Source organism: Mastacembelus armatus, chromosome 4 (genome assembly GCF_900324485.2).
Source record: "Mastacembelus armatus chromosome 4, fMasArm1.2, whole genome shotgun sequence".
In the NCBI taxonomy this organism is placed as follows: domain Eukaryota; kingdom Metazoa; phylum Chordata; class Actinopteri; order Synbranchiformes; family Mastacembelidae; genus Mastacembelus; species Mastacembelus armatus.
In genome coordinates, this window is record NC_046636.1 from 15,226,503 (window position 1) to 15,245,453 (window position 18,951).

At 44.8% G+C, this 18,951-nt stretch overlaps 1 protein-coding gene across 2 annotated transcripts in view; it reads left to right on the forward strand.

The window, feature by feature from the left end:
• The first annotated feature begins 2,868 nt into the window (after window positions 1-2,868).
• The window catches only part of mcf2l2 (MCF.2 cell line derived transforming sequence-like 2), a 160,636-nt gene continuing 144,553 nt past the window's right edge, over window positions 2,869-18,951 (forward strand). Inside the window, exon 1 of one of the 2 annotated variants that reach the window (XM_026304800.1) lies at window positions 2,869-3,032. In XM_026304800.1, coding sequence (XP_026160585.1) covers window positions 3,017-3,032 — 16 coding nt within the window. In that variant the 5' untranslated portion in view covers window positions 2,869-3,016. Of the gene's footprint in view, window positions 3,033-18,249; window positions 18,541-18,951 lie in introns of those variants that run through there. The other variant, XM_026304801.1, reaches the window with a different exon arrangement.

Below are 18,951 nucleotides of genomic sequence, written 5' to 3' on the forward strand. Positions count from 1 at the left end.
ATTGACAAGAAACATGCAGTCTTCAAACCTGAAACAGCTGGAGCAGTGGGCCAAAATACCTGTTGACAGGTGCAGTAGTCTCAGGTGCAGAGATCGCTTGATTGCAGCGATTGCTTCTAAAGGTTGTGCAACAAAATATTAAGGGTACCAGAATTTTTGTGCAGGCCAGTTTCAGCAGTTAGTTTTTTAAAATGCATCTCTTGTCCACCCCTCCTTGAACCGCCACCTTATCATGGTGGAGGGGTTTGAGTGCCCTGATGATCCTAGGAGCTATGTTGTCCGGGGCTATATGCCCCTGGCAGGGTCTCCCAAGGCAAACAGGTCCTAGGTGACGGACCAGACTAAGAGCGGTTCAGTGACCCCTTATGGAACGACAATCGAGGACCGTGACGTTGCCCCGCCCGGCGAAGCTGAGGCCCCACCCTAGACCCAGGCCTGTGGTTCGGGCTCGTAGGCGAATGCCTGGTGGCTGGGTCTCCCCCCCTCGGGCCCAGCCGGGTAAAGCCCAAAAGAGTGACGTGGGGCTGCCCTTCTGTGGACCCACCACCCGCAGGAGGATCCATAAGGGGCCGGTGCATAGTGGATCGGGCAGTGGTCGAGGACGGGGACCTCGGCGACCCGATCCCTGGATGCTGAAACTGGCTCTAGGGACATGGAATGTCACCTCACTGGGGGGGAAGGAGCCTGAGCTTCTGCGGGAGGTCGAGCGGTACCGACTAGAGATAGTTGGGCTCACCTCCACGCACAGCCTGGGCTCTGGAACCCAGCTCCTTGAGATGGGCTGGACTCTCTTCTACTCTGGAGTTGCTCGCGGTGAGCAGCGACTAGCTGGTGTGGGCTTGCTCATAGCTCCCCAGCTCAGCCACCACGTGTTGGAGTTTTCCCCCCAGAGTGAAAGGGTCGTTTCCCTGCGCCTTCGGGTCGGGGATAGATCGGCAGAGTACCCGGCCTTTTTGGAGTCTCTCGGGTGGGTGCTGAAAGGTGCTCCTACCGGGGACTTCATAATTCTGTTGGGGGACTTCAACGCTCACGTGGGCAGCGACAGTGAAACCTGGAGGGGCGCGATTGGGAGGAACGGCCTCCCCGAGACGAACCCGAGCGGTGTTCTGTTGCTGAACTTCTGTGCTAGTCACAGTTTGTCCATAACAAACACCATGTTCAAGCATAAGGGTGTCCATCAGTGCACATGGCACCAGGGCACCCTAGGCCAGAGGTCAATGATTGACTTTGTAGTCGTGTCATCTGACCTTTGGCCGTAAGTCTTGGACATTCGGGTGAAGAGAGGGGCAGAGCTGTCAACTGATCACCACCTGGTGGTGAGTTGGATCCGCTGGCGGAGGAGGAAGCGGGACAGACTTGGCAGGCCCAAACGTACTGTGAGGGTCTGTTGGGAATGTCTTTAACTCACACCTCCGAGAGCGCTTCTACCAGATCCCCTGGGAGGCTGGGGACATTGAGTCCGAATGGACCATATTTTCCACTTTCATTGTAGACGCGGCGGCTAGGAGCTGTGGCTGTAAGGTTTCGGGTGCGTGTCGTGGCGGCAATCCCCGAACCCGGTGGTGAGCGAAGGTGCAGTAAATTGGTGACTGGCTTAAAGTTGCCAAAAAGAGACTCAGTAAAGGAAGCAGGTTAATCTTTACAGCAGAACATACTGATCCAGCAATTAAAGCAGAGCTACAATCAGTTCACACGCTCTATCAAGTGTTAAAAACATTTTACTCCAGTGGTGATTAGTACGTGACACCGAGTTCAACCATATTTATTCTGGTAGTAGACATATTGTCACCTGGTCTTGAGACGCATAACAATACAAACCCTAAATGAGTTGTGATTACTTAATAATTATCCCTCTGATAAGCCCGTTTTTGTGTCAAAAGGACATTAATGTTCCCATTGACTTTTTTGAAGGTTCATCAATGGGCTTTTAATATACAGATAAACTAGAAGTATACTTTAGGAGACAGTGCTGAAAACTCTTGTATGCACTCTGTTTTTGAAATCCATCACAAAAGATCAAGGTGGGGGTAGAAGAACAGGATTGAGCATGATCTATCCATCAGCAACTGTCCTCACTGTGTACAGTAATAACAAGCTGCAGAGAGGAGACTTCAGTACATCACTATATATTATGTCATTGTCAGCCTTGGCAATCTCACTTGGGAATGACCTTCTCCTGTAGGAACCATATTCTTGAAATGATAAACCAAGCCAAACATTTACAGGCACAAGTACAAGGCACACACAAGTATATTAGTCAGTAATGACTGTTGATGAAACGGTGCAGTGATATCAGTGAAGTCATTTTGGATATCCAAAATAGCATTGTAACTAGTGCAAATGACATTGTAGATATCTTAAACTCAATCTTACTAGTCACAATGTAACTGTAGATATCTTGAATTATAATGGTAATAGTCACATTGTAATTTCGACTAGTCAAAATATAATTTTAGATATCTGACATGCAATTGATATTCATGTGAAATCTATTTAAGAGGAGGGGTTGTAACTCTTGTAATTAAAAATGCTGCCTCATGTGAATGTGCTTATGGTTTAAACTTGTTCTTTCTGTTCCTGTTTTTCATTAAACAAATTTTAAAATGTAAGCAAGATTCAACCATCTGTCCAGACTGTTGTAATTACCATATATATCTAGTTGAAGCTTCCTTAATGCACAAGCAATTCCAATTCCATATAGGAGAGACTCAGATTCCTACTCTACCAAACACACACACACACACACACACACACGCACACACACATTTCCATTCCCATCTCTCTTGCTCAGTTGCCACTCTCTCACACACACACTACTCCACACAAAGAGGAGGGTTTGTCCTCCAGTTCTCAGCAAAACCTGACAGCTCTTACGAGTGAACTGTAGCTTCAGAAAACCTCTGTACATTGTGTTGTGTGTTATGTTGCCGTGGACATTGGACTGGTCAGTGGTTTAGCCGTGCTGCTCAGCCCCTCCTGTGTGAGTGGATTGTTACAGAGCAAGACCAGCAGGAACATGGGATCAGTAATGTGTAAGTCATGAACACATTGCCTTTACAGTGTTACGGGTGTATGTAGTGCGTGTGGTTAATCTGCAACTATTAAAAGTGTGATAAAGGGTCACATGATGTACTCCTGCCTGTTTGCTTAGTACCACTTTGGCTATGTCAGTGATGGTAATAACAGTCTTAAACACTAAACCACCCATTAGCGTGTGGTAGATCCATTTTGTAGGGAAGTGGACTCACAGTACAAAGTCGGAATTGTTTTAACTGTAGTAACTGTTAATACATATTAGTCTAAAGTAGTGGAGTTTAATGTGGAATGCAACCACAGGGAGGCACAATCCAGTGCCTTCATGTGCCGGTCCCAAGTCCGGGTAAATGCAGAACGTTGTGTCAAGAAGGGCATCCAACGTAAAATTTAAGCAAACATGCGCATCACAAATATGACTTCCATACCAGATCGGTCGCGGCCCGGGTTAACAACGACTGCTACTGGTGGGGTTGACCTACAGGGTGCCAATGGAAATTGGACTACTGTTGGTCCAAGAAGGAGAGGAGGAAGGCGTGTTCATAGACAAAGAGAGAAGAGGAAGGGCAGGAGTGTAGGGACTTTTAATGAGGGACTTTGTCAGGGAAAACTAGAGAGTTGGCTGATATGATGGAGAGAAGAAAGATGGATATCTTGTGTGTGCAGGAGACCAGGGGGAAAGGTAGCAACGCCTATAGATTAGGAGCAGGGTTCAAGCTGTTTTATCATTATGTGGATGGAAAGAGGAATGGAGTAGGAGTTATCCTGAAGGAGGATTTTGCTAGGAATGCTCTGGAGGTGAAGAGAGTGTCAGATAGGGTGATGAGTCTGAAGCTGGAAGTTGAAGGTGTGATGTTGAATGTTGTCAGTGTAGGTAGGATGTGAGTTAGAAGAGAAGGAGAAATTCTGGAGGGAGATGGATGAGGTGATTGAGGGTATCCCTAGTGGTGAGAGAGTGGTGATTGGGGCAGACTTCAATGGACATGTTGGTGAGGGAAATATTTATGACATATCAGAGTGGAGACAGGAGCACACAAGTTGATTACATCTTGTGCAGACGTTTCAACCTGAAAAGATCAGTGACTGTAAAGTAGTGGCTGGAGAGTGTGTAGCCAGCTACCATAGGATAGTGGTGTGTAGGATGACTCTGGTGGTGAGGAAGATGAAGAGGACAAGGGCAGAGCAGAGGACCAAGTGGTGGAAGTTGAAAAAGGAAGAGTGTTGTGTGGCTTTCAGGGAGGAGCTGAAACAGGCTCTGGGAGGTCAGGAGGTTCTTCCAGATGACTGGACAGCTACAGCTAAAGATGGAAGGAATACTTTGAAGAGTTGATGAATGAGGAAAATGTTAGAGAGCACAGAGTAGAAGAGGTGACTGTTGTGGAGCAGGAAGTAGCAAAGATCAGTAAGGATGAAGTGAGGAAGGCATTGAATAGGATGAAGAGTGGAAAGGCAGTTGGTCCTGATGACATACCTGTGGAGGTATGGATGTGATTAGGAGAGGTGGTTTTTGACTGGGCTATTTAACAAGATCTTGGAGAGTGAGAGGATGCCTGAGGAATGGAGGAGAAGTGTACTGGTGCCCAAGGGAGACGTGCAGAGTTGGAAACTACAGAGGAATAAAGGTGATGAGTCACACAATCAAGTTATGGGAAAGGGTAGAGGAGGCTAGGCTGAGGTCAGAAGTGAACATTTGTGAGCAGCAGTATGGTTTCATGCCAAGAAAGAGTACCACAGATGCTATATTTGCTTTGAGAATGCTGATGGAGTACAAAGAAGGCCAGAAGGAGCTGCATTGTGTCTTGTAGATTTGGAAAAGCGTATGACAGGGTGCCGAGAGAGGAGCTGTGGTTTTGTATGAGGAAGTCTGGAGTGGCAGAGAAGTATGTTCGAGTAGTGCAGGACATGTATAGATTAACAAGCTTGTTAATTTCTGCCTTTAAATAAACGTATGGAATCATGGGTAATATGCAAGGAAAATACGGACAAAATATGGGTTGTGGAATGAGATTTCATGTTGGAGCCTCACAGAATTGTGGTTTCATATCAGTTTTAGTTTTTATTTAGTTTTTTTTTTTGTTTTGTGCATGGAAACAGCTGCAAACTCCTCACTTCTGTCAGCAATGACTACATTGATGTAATTCAGTTGCACTGTCACTTAAAATAACACCACAGTAAAGGGATCGAGTCAGCAAATGTGAAATAAACCTCATGTGGAGTCACTCCCCTTATGTTTGTGTCACAGGGGCAGGCATATGCAGGAGCAGGCATATATGCAAATAATATTGTCTTGCTTTACTTTCGGATGCAGAAATTAGGGTCGGCAGACAAATGCAGTGAGAGAAACTAGGAGGTTGGAGACACTTTGGTGACTCTACTGGGACTTATGAAGGAACAGCTGCAGTAGCATTGCTCTAAGGGAAAGAGACTGTGTGTGGGTGTGTGACAGACAGTAGTAGCATCAAGGAACGGTGGATTATTCCACTGTCTGCTGCAGAGCCAGTGGGCAAGCTTGATGAGATAGACAGGAGAAGAGGGGTTATTGCTGGGGAGGAATGCTGTAGGCAGGGTCTGATACCAGACCCTCCTATCTAATTGTCCAAAATGTGGTAAATATAGACGAGCCTATTCCACTGAGATGGAGTCTTACTACCATTTCCTCCCATTTCAGGAGTCAGCCATACTAAGTATGTATACTTCCCTTCTACATGTCTATTTGTATAATGTTTAGTGTCTACAGCCTTTTGTTTCAGACAATACAAGAGTGTAGAAACATCTAAGGTTGTTGTTTTTGATCCATGTCAGCTTCTTTGAATCAAAACTGTTCCCAAACAACAGAATTGCTTCTACCTCTTTTGTTGACCAAAGACTTCTGTGGCTGCTCTCTTTCCGCCATCTTCACTCACGCTGATTTTTAAATGCCACCAACAGTATAGGCTGAGAGAGTTCGAGCTTCTGGAGGGACAAAAGTGCGCATTTTGGCATTAAGAATGCCAAAATAACTTGAAAAACAGAATAATCGTTTTTTCTCGATTACATAGTTTTTGAGAGACCCGAAATTGAAATCGAAATCAAAATTTGATTAATTGCACAGCCCTAGGAACATCTGAGCAGTTGTAATCATGACAGCAACTCGCCTGAAACAGATCAGTGTCACAGCTGTGTTACTGATTGAAAGAAAGCTCAGACATGGTTGACAGGTTGTTATAGTTTTGTCTGGGACTATGTCTCGTAGTTGGGCCGCTGTGTATGGCTACAGTAGATGTTGTGTTTACATGCTAAATACATGAATGGTCGCATAATAAAAAAATGTTAATTGTCTTAAATTATCATCACTTGATGCACAGTAAAACTAGGCCAGGTAGTACTCCAGCATACAGTCAAGAGGTTAGCAGAATACTTATATAATACACATATATGATTTAAATGTATTTGGCACAGGAAAGACCACAGATAAATTAAATTGCATTTTATGTGAATTGTTTTTGCATTCAACTTCAAATCCAGCTATGAACTCACAGCTAGGATTTGGTTTGTTACTTTCAGATTGGAGAAGTGGTTCCCCAACTTTTTCTGCAGGGCCCTCCCAGTAGACTGTAATGGCACAGCACCTCAGACATACAGTGGTGTGAAAAAGTGTTGGCCCCCTTCCTGATTCCTTATTTTTTTGCATGTTTGTCACACTTTAATGTTTCAGATCATCAAACAAATTTAAATATTACTCAAAGATAACAAGTAAACACATCATGCAGTTTTTAAATGAAAGTTTTTATTATTAAGGGAAAACAAAATTCAAAACTACATGTCCCTGTGTGAAAAAGTGTTTGCCCCCTAAACCTAATAACTGGTTGGGCCACCCAGCAACAACTGCAATCAAGCGTTTGCGATAACTTGCAATGAGTCTGTTTTTGGCCCACTCATCTTTGCAGAATTGTTGTATTTCAGCCACATTGGAGGGTTTTCGAGCATGAACCGCCTTTTTAAGGTCATGCCACAGCATCGCAATCGGATTCAGGTCAGGTCAGGACTCCAAAGTCTTCATTTGTTTTTCTTCAGCCATTCAGAGGTGGACTTGCTGGTGTGTTTTGGATCATTGTCCTGCTGCAGAACCCAAGTTCGCTTCAGCTTGAGTTCACGAACAGATGGCCGGACGTTCTCCTTCAGGATTTTTTGGTAGGCAGCAGAATTCATAGTTCTATTTATCACAGCAAGTCTTCCAGGTCCTGAAGCAGCAAAACAGCCCCAGACCATCACAGGACCTGCCTGCATATTTTGCTGTTGGTATGATGTTCTTTTTCTGAAATGCGGTGTTACTTTTATGCCAGACGTAATGGGACACACACCTTCCAAAAAGTTAAACTTTTGTCTCGTCAGTCCACAGAGTAGTTTCACAAAAGTCTTGGGGATCATCAAGATGAGCCTTTATGTTCTTTTTGCTCAGCAGTGGTTTTCGAATTCGAAACTCTGCCATAAAGACCATTTTTGCCCAGTCTCTTTCTTATGGTGGAGTCATGAACATTGACCTTAACTGAGGCAAGTGAGGCCTGCAGTTCTTTGGATGTTGTTGTGGGGTCTTTTGTGACCTCTTGGATGAGTCGTTGCTGCTCTCTTGGGGTAATTTTGGTTGGCCGGCCACTCCTGGGAAGGTTCTCCACTGTTCCATGTTTTCGCCATTTGTAGATAATGGCTCTCACTGTGGTTTGCTACAGTCCCAAAGCTTTAGAAATGGCTTTATAACCTTTTCCAGATTGATAGATCTCAATTACTTTCTTTCTCATTTGTTTTTGAATTTCTTTGGATCTCAGCATGATGTCTAGCTTTTGAGGATCTTTTGGTCTACTTCACTTTGTCAGGCAGGTCCTATTTAAGTGATTTCTTGATTGCGAACAGGTGTGGCAGTAATCAGGCCTGGGTGTGGCTAGAGGAATTGAACTCAGGTGTGATAAACCACAGTTAAGGGGGGGCAACACTTTTTCACACCACTGTATGTCTTACGTAATGAAACTAATTAATCCAAATGTCATTTTTGTGGCAGTGATGCTCTCATTGATGAATTTATTAATTTTTGATTTGGGTTAAAACTTTAGGATCAGCCTTTTGCAGCAAAAATGAAGTGATGTTGAGCTGCACAGTATAAAGTCATGTGATTATACCTAATGTTTTTAAGTGTTTAAGGAAATGTCCTCAAGTTGTTTAGCTCAACTGAAAAAGCAGGTTGATTTTTTGATGATTTTATCATGCTGTGTCAAAACAACAGCTTATTTTCCACTAAGACAACAAATACACTATTGTGCAGACGCTTTAAAAGTAGCAAGTATTTCATATGGTTAAAATATGCATATATATATATATATATATATATATATATATGTATAGAAACATTCAAAATCAATGCATCGTTTTTAATCAAATCATGGGCCTCGAAATCGAAATCGAATTGAACTGTGGAATGCCTAAAGATTTCCCCATGGGTGAGACAGCACCCCTACCCATTTGTAGTATCAGATGTGAATGTTCGTAACTTATCTGCAGTTGCCCTGATCACTCCTGACCCTTGACGCCTTCCGTCAGTGCTAGGACTGGTTTCAGTCTGGTGTTCAGTTTTACGTGATGTCCAACCTGCCATTTTTAAAAACCAGCAACAGCAACCATTTGTTTTTCCATTTTTGTAGTCTTTAGAGAGGCAAATGGCTAACACTACTCACAAAAAAACACCGGAGCCTATGAAGAGATGCAGATGTTTCTGTGATTGGTAGCGTCACTGCAATTTTGCACCGCTGTGCTATGACGGCCCTGCCCACGTTAAATTGGTAGTCAGTTGTAATGGAAAATTACCAAAACTGAGTCGAGTTCAGTGGAATACAGCCAAGTAGTGCTAAAACTGTATAATGAAAAGGGGCATAAGTAGTTTCATTCTGACAATAGCCACACTGAACTGGGTGAACAGTTCTTTCAGTACTATGAATGCACACTGCAGTTAATTTGATTATGTTCCAACATGCTGTCCTGCTGATGAAAGTACACACTGCTGCATCTAATGTGGATTGAACTGCAAATGAAAATGGCTCCCACAAATGCATTTCCTTCTGTTTGAGTAGCATTTGCTAAAAATAATATAGTTTTCACATTCAGTGTTCTCATCATTTAAAATATTCCTGAATACAGGAATAATCTCCCCAACACCCTGAGTCTCCTATGCCCATGCCTGTTCATCAGTGTCATGATCTGCACTTTTGGACTTCCTGTTTCTTTTATTTTGGAAAGGATCATGACAGGATCTAGTTTGGTTTCATTTTTGTTCATTTTACTTTGACCTGATTAGTTGATTTGTCTCACCTGTCCCTTGTTTTCTCTTTATGTTCATATACCTCTGTTGAGTCATTGTTTCCTTGCCAGGTCGTCTGCCCACCACTGCCCACCACTGCCCTATACAGCCCTATACAGCCCTATACAGCCCTACACAGCCCTAGCCAATGAGAAAGAGTTTTCTAGTTTGCCTTGCCTTCGTTGTTTCACATTTTGGATTTCCTTCCTGGGTTTTCGTTGTTGGATTTTCACCTTGTGTTAAGTGTTCTGGTTTTTTTGTCTGTGCTCTCACCATGTCTTGTGTGCTCATGTGTTCCAGTTTTGCCTTGTTACCTTGTCTATGTTAACTTTCTTCGTTCATGTCTTGTTCCCCTTGTGTTCCATGTTCATGCCTTGATTCCCTTTCATGTTCATGTTCCCCTTTTGGTCTGGTGTGTCCCCTCAGTGTGTGTGACCCAGACCCTCAAGCCTTGTTCCCTCTTATTTCATGTTCATGTTCCCCTTTGGTCTGGTGAGTCCCCTCAGTTGTGTGTGACCCAGATCCTCAAGCCTTGTTTCCCTCTCACTTCATGTGTTCCTTTTTAATGTTCCATGTCCCTTGTTCGTCTGGGGTGACCCCCAGCGTGTGTATGTCACAGGTCCCATGTCTTGTCCTCACTGTGTTCCCGTGCTTACGTTTCTGGTAATACCTTGTTTTCTGTTATCTGTTTTTTTGGTTGTAGGTCTCGTCTCCTGTTTTTCTCTGTTCTTGTTTTTTGGTTAAATAAAGTTTGGTTTCAGACCTTCAGTACCAGAGTGGATGCATTATTGGTCCTAAACAAATTTTAAAACCCTGAATCGTGACAATCAGTAGTATATTTTGTAAAAGGAAGACTGGGTTCTAGTTTACAATTGTTTCCAAATTGTCAATCCATCAGAATTGTAGACCTACTTGTTTTTCTGACGGGTGTGGGTGTGTTGTGTGGCTTTGCTTCTTGATCTTCCTAACTGAACAGCAAATCAGTTACCAAGGGTATGGTTATGACATCATTAGTGCTATGCAAGCAGGCTTAGTAGAATATTCTCTGATACTGTTTCTACATGTAGCTCTGATGCTATGTGTACACCGAACGTGTTCTGTGTGAAGCACGTAGTATCTCATTCAAGTCTCTTCTTTATAGCAGGTGCATGTTCACTCATGCACTGGAAGCCCTTTGCTTACAAAAAGTACACAGAGAGGCCTACAGGAAGTTTCTGTTTCAGACTGAAAACTAAAAAGAGCTGTATGTTCAATTGATATAACAAAAGATAGATCATGTGTTTTCACTGTGTGGAATTCTGTCGAAGACTGTGTTCAGACTTAGAGATAAAGAAACAATTATGTTGATGCCAATGTCCATCATTGATCAAAATCATTAATAAATCATAAAAAAAGAATTGGAATAATAAGCCAAATCGATAATGGCATTGGTATCAATAAATAAAATCTTCACATCCCTTATGATGATATAAATTAGAATAGTGTGTGTATGTGTGAGAGTGTGTGTGTGTGTGTGAGAGAGAGAGAAAAGAGATTGAGAGAACCCTGTTATCAGCGGATCCTGTCATTTGATATCCTCTGATTGTCTTCTCATGCTGACGCCTTCTTCCTGAGAACCAATAGGAAACCTACCCCCTCTCCTTCTCCGGATCTTGAGGAATGACCATCCAAAAATAACACAAGCTCTGTACAATGCATGTGTGTTTTTATAGTTATGTGTGTATGAAAAGCATCAAGTTTCTGCTGCTATATTTTTCTCATCAAAATTCATCTCATGTTTTAGAAATTTCTCCTTCTATTTATGAAAAAAACCAACCTAAAATAGTAAAAATTGCATTTATCTGCAATTATGCCTTTTCATGTAATTTCACCCCCTCCCTGACCTGCCACCTTATCAAGGTGGGGGGTTTGAGCGTTCGAATGATCCTAGGAGCTATGTTGACTGGGGCTATATGCCCCTGGCAAGGTCTCCCAAGGCAAACAGGTCCTAGGTAACGGACCAGACCAAGAGCGGTTCAAAGATCCCTTATGAAGAGAACAGCAAGGACCGTGATATCACCCAGTACGGCGAAGCCAGGGCCCCACCCTAGACCCAGGCCTGGGGTTGGAGCTTGTGCAGGAGGTTGAGTGGTATTGACTAGAGATAGTCGGGCTCTGGAACCTAACTCCTTGAGAGGGGCTGGACTGTCTTCTACTCTGGAATTGCTTGCAGTGAGAGGCGGTGAGCTGGTGTGGGCTTGCTCATAGCTCCCCAGCTCAGCTGCCACATGTTGAAGATTTCCACCTCCGTTGTCGACGCAGCGGCTAGGAGCTGTGGCTGTAAGGTCTTGGGTGCCTGTCATAGCGGCAATCCCCGAACCCGGTGGTGGACACTGGAGGTAAGTGATTCCGTCAAGCTGAAGAAGGAGTCCTACTGAGCTTGTCTGGCTTGTGGGACTCCTGAGGCAGCTGACAGGTACTGCTGGGCCAAGCGTGCTGCAGCCCAGGTGGTGACAGAGGCAAAAACCTGGGTATGGGAGGAGTTCGGTGAGGCCATGGAGAAGGACTACCAGTTGGCCCGAAGAGATTCTGGCAAACCGTCTGGTGCCTCAGGAGGGGGAAGTAGTGTGCTGCCAACACTGTTTACAGTGGAGGTGGGGAGCTGCTGACCTCCACTGGGGATAATGAAAGGAATACTTCAAGGATCTCCTTAACCCTGCCGACATGTCTTCCATAAAGGAAGCAGATTTGGAGGCTGATCCATCCATTACCCAAGCCAAGGTCACTGAGGTACTGTAGTTCAGCAGCTCCTCAGTGGCAGGGCACCGGAGGTGGATGAGATCCGCCCCGAGTACCTCAAGTCTCTGGATGTTGTTGGGCTGTCATGGTTGACACGCCTGTGTAACATCGCGTGGCGATCAGGGACAGTACCCCTGGAATGGCAGACCGGGGTTTTTAAAAAGGGGGACCAGAGGGATCACACTCCTCAGCCTCCCTTGGAAAGTCTATGCCAGGGTACTGGAGAGGAGGATCCGGCTGGTGGTCGAACCTCGGATCCAGGAGGAACAATGTGATTTTCGTCCCGGTCAGGGAACACTGGACCAGCTCTATACCCTCTCAAGGGTGCTCGAGGGTTCATGTGCTTTTACATTTCTAGTCAGTTCCTTTCCACAGTTTTTTGTTTTACAGTGTATGGACTCCAGCCACTGCCCTAGTCTGAACTGTGTGCCTGACCACTACTTAGCCTATACTTGGCTTCGTTTGTTTGCATGCTCTGTTGCTACTTCTGGCTCTCTGCTGTGTACTGTACTTACTGTTGCAACAATGCAATTTCCCCATTGCGGGATAAATGAAGGTTTTCTTATTCTTATTCTCATTCTTATTCTTATAGTTATTCATTATGTACCTTTATTCATGTTACCTGCCTGTTTACAAGTATTACTTATACCTGATTTCATTACCAGTCTATATATCTGTTTACCTGCATTTGTGCCCCTGTCATTAAATGACATGTCTGTGAAGATTCTTAGACTTCCTGGTGAAGTTATCTACTAGCTGAGTCATGGCAACTGGACTTCCAGTTTTTAGGTCAAAACAGTTCAATAGTCAGCCAAGTAGCTCCTTCAGTCTAAAAGGAAGTTGGGAAGTTCAATATTTATCCTACAGATTGGTTTCACTTCACCCCTAGCCTGAATAGGCTCATTAGATGAACTATGAAACTGGGGCGAGATTCATTAGACCCACACTCATGAGTTGCTTTCACTTTACACCTGGCCTGAATAGCTTCATTAGGTGAACAACGGATAAGACCAGAAGTGAGGGTCGTTAGGATCAACTCTTCATGCTTGTGACCCTCTGATCCACAAAGTGGGTGTGGAGTGTGTTCTCCATGCAGGACAAGTGAAAAGTTCCTTAACATCCCAGGAACAGATGAAAGGTCAGCCTGAAGATTGAAGTTATGTCAAAGCCACCCACCCCTGTTAAGGGAGTGTTTCCACCTGAACATGTATGGCTTCTCTGAATCTACTATCTATGTCTAAAATATTTACATCCTTGAATTCAAATGGGTGTCCTGTGTTCTTTAAATGGAGGTGCACAACTGAATGTTGTCTACAGGAGCTGCTTCTCCTGTGCTGGGCCATCCTCCTTTAAGTAGTTGTTTGGTTTCTCCACTGTGGAGTTCTGAGCATTTTTCTCTACACTGGACTGCATACACCACATTGCTCATCTTTTGTTTTGGTATTTTGGTCTTTAGGGTGAACTAATCTCTGTCTCAGTGTGTTGGTGGGTCTAAAGTGAACCGGTATGTGGTGCTTCCCAAAGATCATTTTAAGCCTGTCTGAGACACCCACTATATAAGGAGTGACCAGGTTTATTTCTCTGTGGATCCCAAGTCTCAGCTGGCTCCCTTGTTGTTCTGCCTAATGTGGATGCTGCCTTATTGTATTGAAGGCTTGAAGGCTTAAACATCCTGGTTCTTGATTTTCAATCAGTTATCATCTATATATCTGAACCAGTGGGTCGGTGCCATTCCTGTGAAGGATTTGAGAGTTTCCGTCTTCCATATACAGATTGGCAACAACCTGGCAATAATATTATCTGCCATGCTAGGAGGAGAAATGACTGCTAAAAATACCATACCTTCAGTGAAGTTCAGAGGAGCATAGGGCTGTTTTTCTTATTGGTACTAGTACTAGTGGTACTTGTGGAATCCAAATTATTGAAGGGAGGATGAATGGATAGATGTATTGGGATGCTTTTGAGTAGATATATCAATAGGCACATGCACTAACCCAGGTAATTTTCATTAGCAAAGGGCAACTATTCACATTCGAGTGTCCAGTGACTTATTGGCATTATCTTCCTGTCAACTTAATGCTCATAACTCTTTTTGACTGGACTGATGATTTCTTTAGGTATGTTGCCTTTCTGAGTAATTCCGATGTATGTGAATAACTGCACTAGAAACATGTTTAATGAAAGCAATGCTGATGTGTTGACAACATATTCCCTTTGTTCTGTCACACAGTCGCTCTCACAAACCTGTACTTCCATCCATCCATTATCTATACCCCCATTTACCTTAACCAGGGTCACAGGGACCTGCTGGAGCCCATCCCAGCTCTCTTTGGGTGAAAGGCAAGGGTACACCCTGGAGAGGTCAACAGTCAGTAACAGAGCCACATATAGACACACAGAGACAAACAACCACACACCATCACACTCACTCCTATGGGCAATTTAGAGTCACCAATCAACCTAACATGTATGTTTTTGGACTGTGGGAGGAAACCAGAGTACCCGGAGTAAACCCATGCAAGCATGGGGTGGACATTCAACTCCGGGTTAAACCTTGCTTATGTACTTATGTTAACTTAATCAGATGATGTCCCAGCCATAAAATGACCTGTAGATGAAGGGTGCCTTTGAAATTAAGAAATGAGGGTCTTTATGGATCCAAGTTGTCTCTCCACAATGTGCATTATTTTTTTCAATTTGTACAATCTGCATACAGAAGTAAAACATCAAAATGGCTATTTTCTGAGGCTATTACATATAATTTATAATTTACCATTGCAAATCAGTGTGTGACTGTCCACACATCAATCATTCATGTGTGTGTAGCTCTGGCCTGACCAAGTGTCTGATTTGATCTGCTATCAGTATGTGTGGACTAAGCTTGATATATACATGGTGTTTTATGTACCTTTGTTCATAAGCTGCTTTTTTGTGTTATTTGTATGTTTATGTGTAATTTTTGTGTGAACTCAGTATTGCTTAGAATCAACAAATTAGGTGTCATCTGTTTTGACAGTATTCAGTTCAGGCTTTAGTCATTTGCTTTAAAGGGCTACACTCTTTCCCAAGTTTTTGGACAAATTGCTGTTACTATTATTTTCTGACACGCAAATTAAAAATGCAGTAGAAGATAGGCTCATGTTTAGCATGTTCTTTGTGCAGTGATTGTATTTATTTCTTTTCACTTCATCAAATCAAAAAAATATGTAATTAGCTCAAAATACATTTTACACATCCACTTTATAGAGATGGGTAGAGACAGTGATTACAGAGATGGCTGCTAACTTTTGCTCATATAAGGATCTCCTGGGATAGGGTCCAGGAGATCCCTGTGATCCTAAATAGGAATAATAGCGTATAGATAATAGATGGATGTCAATAAGAAGGTGACAGTCTTCACGTATCGTAACCCAAGATTCTGTGAATTGGAATCGCAGCCAATGGACCAAGGAGAGAAGTCCGAAAAACAAAGGAAACGCGAGTAACCGCCTGACCTGAGGCAAAGCAAGCACCACGGAAGCACTGGTTTCATATAAAGCTGAAAACAGATGGATGCCTGTCTCGCATCCGTGTAATAAAATGTGCTTCCTGGGCTTGCCAGCCTAATTACGACTGGGTGGCTACCAGGAATGCGTGAGAGAGGGATGAGCTCGCAACATCCCGCAAATAGAAATGCACGAAGGAACACGGGGATGCCCACGAGGCCGCCGCGCAAATGTCTTCCACTAACAAATCGTGCAGGAGAGCCATGGAAGATGACACTCCGCTAGTGGAGTGTGCACGGATGTAAGCCTGTGTAATGATCTCACATAGCCAGTGAGACAAACGTTCTGCAGAGAGGGGGGAGCCCAGCGAACACTCTCTGTAGTGAAAACACACGCGCTCCGAATTGTGTAACTCTGCCGTGCGTTCTACATAACATGCCAGAGCGCGCACCTGGCAGAGAAGATGCGAAGCAGCTTCCTCTGCGGATGCGTGGGGAGGGGGAAGAATCCCTCCAGCGTGATCACTCTAGATCTGAAAGAACTAGTGATGCATTTATGCATGTATGCAGGGTTAAGACACAGAACTGCTGCACTGTGATCCTCCCTGATCTGAGACACTCCGGGGATACTCATAGAGCCGACAGATCGCTGACCGTCTTTGTGGAGGCTAACGCCAGCAGAAGAGGGTTTTTTCCCGATAAAAAAAGGAGAGGGACCTGCTGTAACGGCTCGTACGTCCATGGGAGCTTGTAAAACCACAGCGAGGTCCCATTGCGGAGCCAGGGGACGAGCGACTGTGCGCTGCCTGCGCACTCCCTTCAGAAAACGCTTTGTGAGCGGATGACTGAACACCGATCTGTCGCCAAACCCCTCATAGCATGAGGAAATAGCCACGGCATATGTTTTAATGGTGTTAAATGCCAAGACATAATCGCGGAGAGAGGGCATACAACGGAAGAAACGCCGTTCTCCGTGCACCATCTCTCAAACGCGGCCCATTTAGCCCCATACAACGCTGTAGTGGACCGGGCGCACGCCCCTTTTATGGTGGCGACGACGCCGGCGGAAAAAATTCCAAACTCTCTAAGCGGTTCCTCTTAGCAGCCGAACACACAGGTGCTGTCTTATTTCCAGAGGGCTGATTACCACGTCCCCTGTCTGCGACAGATCATCCTCCCTCCATGGAATCTTCCAGGGGGAAGATGCCCGCATGCACTGCAGAAGGGGGAAACCACTCCGGGGGTGGTCCGGAGCTATCAGAATCACTTGCAGATCCTCCTCCTGAACCGGGGCCAGCAGCTGAGGGATCAGGGAGATTGCAGGAAACACATAGATAACTTAACGGGGCCATGGCCGATGAGCAAAAGCGTCTACCCCCAGCGGAGGGTTGTTCTTCGCACTCAGAGAAAAACCACAGGTCGCAGTGTGTGTTGTTGCGAGCTGTGAAAAGATCTGTGTGTCCGAACCTGCTCCATATCTGAGCCACCAGGCTTGGATGAAGACACCAATCCCCTGCGCGAGGATGCGTGAGGCCACGTTGCATTCTCCTGCAATGTGCACCGCTTTCACGGAGAGGAACTGTGTGTGAGCAACAGGCGGCGAGCGAGGGAGAGGAGACGTGCCAAGGGTACCCCCCTTGCCGGTTGATATACGCTGCAGCTGTGGTGTTGTCCGTTCGGACCAGAATGTGGCGACCCCTCAACAGTGGAGAAAAGTGCCGGATATCGATCCTAATATCGATACCAATGCTAGTATTGATATCGGTCCATACCCCGACAAAAATATGGATACTCCCATATGCACTGCTGCCGTTTTTTCAAAGAGGCGACCTATCTTGTTTGTCTGCATCTCTAAGTAAGTGCGTGTGTGTGTAAGTGGTGTGCCTGTGCCTGTATACCGGTCTTGTAGAGTGAAGCAGGCACACACCAACACCCCTTCTGCTCCATAGAAGTTCATTCTATTTACTGTTGAACTTTGTCTGGGTTTTAATAAATTAATAATACAATTATATAAAATAATACAATAATAATATAAAATAATACAATAATACAAAACACAAAACACCTGTAAGTCATGAAAATGTATTTAGATTTGATAATGCATTAATTGTCAAAAGGTATCGGTATCGATACGGTATATCGATATGGTATAGCTCTAATTCGTTTATATGTGCCGCCTCCCGGATCGTCCACTCCCCCTTTACTGTCCGGGAGAGGCACGTCCCTCCCCAATCGGACAGGGAAGCATCCGTGAACACTGACACGTGATTCGATGGAATGCCGAGGGGAACCCCTTGCGTCAGGACGCGGGGGGTTTTCCAGTAAAGCAGATCTGGGACCACTGACTGGGGGAGGGATAGTATGCACCGCTGGTGACGTACTGGGTCGAGCCTAGTCGGATAAACCAGCGCTGAGACAGCCTCGTATGCAATAGGCCGAGCGGCACCACCGGATGAGCCGCTGCCATCATCCCCAGAAGGCACATCACCGATCAAGCCCTGACGCGTCTGCGTGGAGCGAAGCGAGGCAATAGGGAGGAGGGGGTTGCCGACCTCTTCTCCAAGAGTCGGGCCCACCTATGTAATGAGTTCACTTCCACCCCCACATACACTATGGACTGAGTGGGCTGGGCCGCGCTCTTTTTCCAGTTTATGGTGAAACCTAACGATCTCAAATGATCCACTAGTTCTGCGGTCTGCTGCCACGACTCCTCTGGAGAGTGGGCCAGCGGAAGCAGGTCGTCGAGGTAGAACAGGATTCTCATTCCCTGTCTCCAAAGGGGCTCCAATGGCGTCTCGACTCACTTCGAGAAAGTGCGGGGAGCCAGCGAGTACGTGAACGGCAGGCGGTTGTACTGATAGCTGGTCCCCTGGAAACAGAAGAACTCCCTGGCCCTCACCTACATAAGTTATAGTGTGATAAGGTATGTGCCAAACATATGGTTAATCAATGAGTGTAGATAACAATGTGGTGGCAATGATATTGTATCATAAATGGATAAAAGTGATTAAAAGGTCAGGCAACTGATGGAAAGGTACTAGTTGATTTGAAGAAGTTAGTTACTTTCATAGCAGGCGTATGGAATACTGGATGTGGTGCTAGGTGTGAAAGGGAGGGCACTGTAGATGGAGGTTGTATAACCTTCAGAGTCGATATTTCATGCAGAGAGATCAGTAAAGGACATGACCAAGATGATATACTGTAGCGGTGAAGAGATGAATGTGGGAGCACTGGTCATTTTTATTTTCTGTAATCCTTTTAGGAAATTGGAAATGGGGAGCTTAAGACAGGTTGAAGGACTTGATAGAGCTAAGGTAATAGTGCGTGATGGCTT